Source organism: Quercus robur, chromosome 8, assembly GCF_932294415.1.
Source record: "Quercus robur chromosome 8, dhQueRobu3.1, whole genome shotgun sequence".
NCBI lineage: Eukaryota > Viridiplantae > Streptophyta > Magnoliopsida > Fagales > Fagaceae > Quercus > Quercus robur.
In genome coordinates, this window is record NC_065541.1 from 10,662,410 (window position 1) to 10,666,829 (window position 4,420).

Sequence of the window (4,420 nt, forward strand, 5' to 3'; positions counted from 1 at the left end):
ATATCTTGTTATTTGATTGTTACAGATGCTTGTTTGAGATTAACATCTGTTATATGACATAACCTTTAATTTGTTCTAAATCCAGCTATTTACTTTGTGACAGTAAGACTTCCATGAACAGACAAGACGACAAATTATGATTATTTGCAGATTATTGATCATCTGACCCTTTCATCACTTATATTTTTGGTAACTTGCACAACAACCACCACCTTAGTTCCAAAATTTTGGTGACAGAACACCCGAATTACATCATACACTCTAAGAGCAATAGGTAGAAATATAAGGGGTACGTTGAAGACATTGGTTGGTTGAACCTTTTGGAGATTTTTTCTTTAAATTTTGAGATACATTTGGCATGGAAATGGTATAAATATTATAGCTGCCTGCTATTGCTAACAACAAGAACCATGGGTATCTGCCTCGCATTGTTGAGTAACATATGTTAGAAATGGAGACTGTTAAATTTTTTATCTTCTGGGGTGAGTATTTTAACTTGCCGAAGACAAGCATTCATGATGCACAATATTTGCATCTTGTTTCAAGTAATTCTCTAAACATTTATTACATGAGAATTTCACATAAGTAATACATTTGTTTCAAAATGAAAATACAACACGCCCATGCATCATGTGTCACCACTTATTTGTACAAATGAGAAACAAAAATTTAAACTTTAGGCGAAATCGATTACATGGAGGGAGTAGTTGGACATGGGGGAACTGGTACTTCAGTAATACCTTCTAACATCAAGACAACACACTTCATAGAGGGACGAAGAGCTGGTTCTTCTTGAATACACCACAGTCCCACCTTCACCATTTTCTCCAAGCTCATCATATCTACCTCTTCACCAATCACAAGCTTATATAAATCTCTAGCTGCAAAGCACTTATAGGCCCAAGAAGAAAGGACAATCTCCTCAGCGGATGCGTTAACATCTATGTTCTTTCTGCAACATACAATTTCCAAGAGCACAATCCCATAACTGTAAACATCTGCCTTCACTGATATAGGGATGTTCTTATGCCATTCCGGTGCCACATACCCTCTTGTTCCTCTGGCCCCTGTGAAGGTCCTTGTCTGATCTGGCATTAAGAACTTGGCCAGCCCAAAGTCAGAGATTTTAGCATTCCAACAATCATCCATCAAAATGTTTTGAGGCTTTATATCACAATGAATGATAGGGGCCTCACACTCTTCATGTAGATAGAGAATTCCTCTTGCAACATCCAATGCAATTCTCAGTCTCTCAGTCCAATCTGGACGCAATATGGCCCCAAACAGTAGGTTAGCAAGGGAACCATTGCTCATGTATTCATAAACTAGAAGCCTTTTAGAGTCCTCTGCACAGAAACCCAGCAACCGAACCAAGTTCCTGTGATGGGTTCTTCCAATTGCTCGCATCTCTGCGCGGAACTCTCTTTCACCTTCTTCAACTAATTTCTCCAGTCTCTTTACTGCAACAAGTTTTTTACCTTTGTTTAGAGCACCTTTGTAAATTGTTCCAAAAGACCCTTTACCCAACTCTTCCTTGAAACTATTTGTTGCTCTTTTGAGCTCGGTATATGTGAACAATCTCAAGGTTACCTGCTCAGGCAGGCCCAAATTTCCCTTCTTTAACGTCCTTTTGTAAGTTAAAACTCGAATTTTGAGAATGAAACAGACAAAGATTGCAAGAGCTACGCATGACAATATAGTAAAACCTGAAGTTACAAGAACAATCTGTACCATCGCTATTTTAGAAAGAATGGGTGGCTGTCGCCTCTTTTGGATAAGACCCACCTTCAAGAACGCTGCGTACCCGTAGTCTACTCTTCTAACATATTTCAGTGGAAACTGTTGTTTCTGGCAATGATTATTCACGAAGAGTGCCGCCCCACAATTGCAGTCTTCCAAACATGAGATGCTGCAATCTTCCTTTGACATTTGTTCAGCAATATACGGAGTGTCTCCCCACTCCATATTCTCCATAGTAGTCATGTTATAAAAAGCTGCATTCCCTTTCCCACCTCTACACTCTGCTTCTGAAAAATTTCTGCTACAGCCTAGATTACTTTGATTGTGGTCTACAAAATCATGCCCAGGAAGGCAACGGCAGGTGGTTTGGTTGTCATTTATTGCACAAAAGCTGTTTAAGGCACAGATATCTTTTACCAAACATGAACTGTTTAACGATGACCACAAACGAGATACTCTGTAGTTTCTACTCTCATAGTAGGTGTGAGAGTACAATCGGAAAACTCCATCAACATCAAGAGTCGCACGATATATGGTATTGTTGTTGTTGTTGTTGAAGTTGCTGGCTGATTCTTCATACAAGATAGCGACGGTTACTGAATCGTTCTTATTGAAAACGATTAATCTGCCAGTAGAATTAAGATCAAGGACAAAATAAATATCTTCCGGGTTGTAACCACTCCCAGAAGTGCCAGTATGCCAATAGGCATCTGGCGCAGTTTTTTCACTGTTCACCGGGTATGAAACAAGGTTTCCATCAGACTGCATTGCAAGAAGAAACCGTCCGAATGAGTGATTGCTCTGACTAAAACTGGAGTACAGTTGTTTTCCAGCCAACAGAGTCTGACCTCCTAAAATGGTATCAGTAGGATTGTCAAAACTCATCCAGACGATATTGTATTCCCTGTCATAAAGTACAAAATTGCCAGAATCAAGCATGGCGGCATAGGAAACGGGGACTTCTGCACTAGCAATGACTAGTTCCGGTCCTTGCTCTGTTCTTAACAGAAGCTCACTATCCCTGGCAAATTCCACCACTGCATTTGAGGTGACCAGTGGTTTGTCACGATTTGCTGTCCAGACAATTGTTTTGTTTTCCATACCGACCAACCAAATTCCCACCGCAAAGCCACTGCCTTGCTGATACAACCCAAATGCAAATCGCTTAGAAGGAGAAAGCCAGGAATGAGGGTAGCGAAGTGAATTGTCGAAGCTTATTAGGCTAGCTTGATTTGGTTGAGCAATTCCACCTACAATGGTTATGGACAGGACTAAGAAAATGGTGGATATGAAAGCCATGGGAGGGGAAGAAAGAAACATAATACTAGAATTGTCTTTAACTGGTAGGTAAGATTTAAGGAGTCACACAAGAGAGACACTTAACGAGCAGTTGTAAAATACCATGGTTTGCTAGTCAATAAAACGTAAGCAGAGGTTTTAAAGTTTTTGAAGTCAGAACTACGTTATAATTAATTTAAAATATTACTCCATATAATTACATTATAATATATATATATATATATATATATATATATATATATAAAACCATAACCGGTTTGGGTTAGATTTACCTCTCCTGTCAGGACTCTCTCTTATATATATAAAGCATTTACCTCTATTTTCTTTGTACTTTAGAGCATCTACAGCTGCCGATGTGCCAAATGTGTCAAATGCCAAATATTTGGCACATTTAGCACACCAAACACAAAAAACCTCCATTTATCAGAAGTTCCAAATCTCATAATTTTTGCCACATGTGAACAATACTGTTCCATTTTGGAACGGTATGAACGAAAATGCTAAAAAAAAAAAAAAAATTTATTCATTTCTCTCTCATCCTTTTTTACTCTCTCTTCTCTCTCTCTCTCTCTCTCTCTCTCTCTCTTTTTCTTTTTTCTTTCTCCGCCACTCCATCTCTGTCACTCTCTTTTCCTCTTTTCTTCTTCCTCTTTGCTTCTTCTTTCTCCAGAAGCTTCACTTCTATTTTTTTCTTTTTCTTTTTTTCTCTCTTTTTTTTTTCCTTTTTTCTTTTTTCTATCTTTCTCTGCGCCTCTTTGTCTCTCTTTCTTCTTTTTTCTCCGCCTAAACCGTTGCCGTGGAGTTTGGCCTCACCGATGAGGTCGACTAGTGGAGATCGCATGTAAGTTTGGGCTTTTTTTTTTTTTTTTTTTTAAGGTGGTGTTGGTGGATGTGGGTTTGTGCCGGTGGTGGCTGTCGGTGTTGTTGCGGCAATGGTGGTTGTGGGTTTGTTTGATTTGGGATGGGTTTTGAGGTTTGTGAATGTGGCGGGTTGTTGTGGATTTTTTTTTTTCAGTTGTGTTTTTTTTAGTTGGCATTGGTGGATGTGGGTTTGTGCCGGTGGTGGCTGTCGGTGTTGCTGCGGCAGTGGTTGTTGGTGGTCGTTGTTGCAGAAGTGGTGGTTGTGCGTTGTTGCCGCTGTTGTTGTTGTGTTTGATGATGATGATGATGATGGTGGGAGGAGTTAATATATTATTTTAATGTGTTGTAAATATTATTTTAATATATAGAATTGAAGAATAGAACATCTGATAAATGGTATATTGTAAAATGATGTGGTAAAATAATAAAGTAGGCTTTTGACGTGTCAAATGACATTTTTTATAGAACATCTGCTACCGATGCTCTACCTTCGATTTGATCCCTTATGCGTAACTTGTAT

General features: G+C 38.9%; 1 protein-coding gene across 1 annotated transcript; it reads right to left on the reverse strand.

The window, feature by feature from the left end:
- Positions 1–536: 536 nt before the first annotated feature.
- Positions 537–3,133, reverse strand: LOC126694548 (G-type lectin S-receptor-like serine/threonine-protein kinase LECRK3). The gene has a single exon (XM_050390885.1). The coding sequence runs from the start codon at positions 3,058–3,060 to the stop codon at positions 691–693; it is 2,370 nt and encodes a 789-aa protein (XP_050246842.1). The 5' UTR covers positions 3,061–3,133; the 3' UTR covers positions 537–690.
- Positions 3,134–4,420: the final 1,287 nt, after the last annotated feature.

Bases quoted from the DNA above. Each gene is read 5' to 3' on its own strand.
- LOC126694548 (XM_050390885.1), bottom strand. From the start codon at position 3,060: ATGTTTCTTTCTTCCCCTCCCATGGCTTTCATATCCACCATTTTCTTA.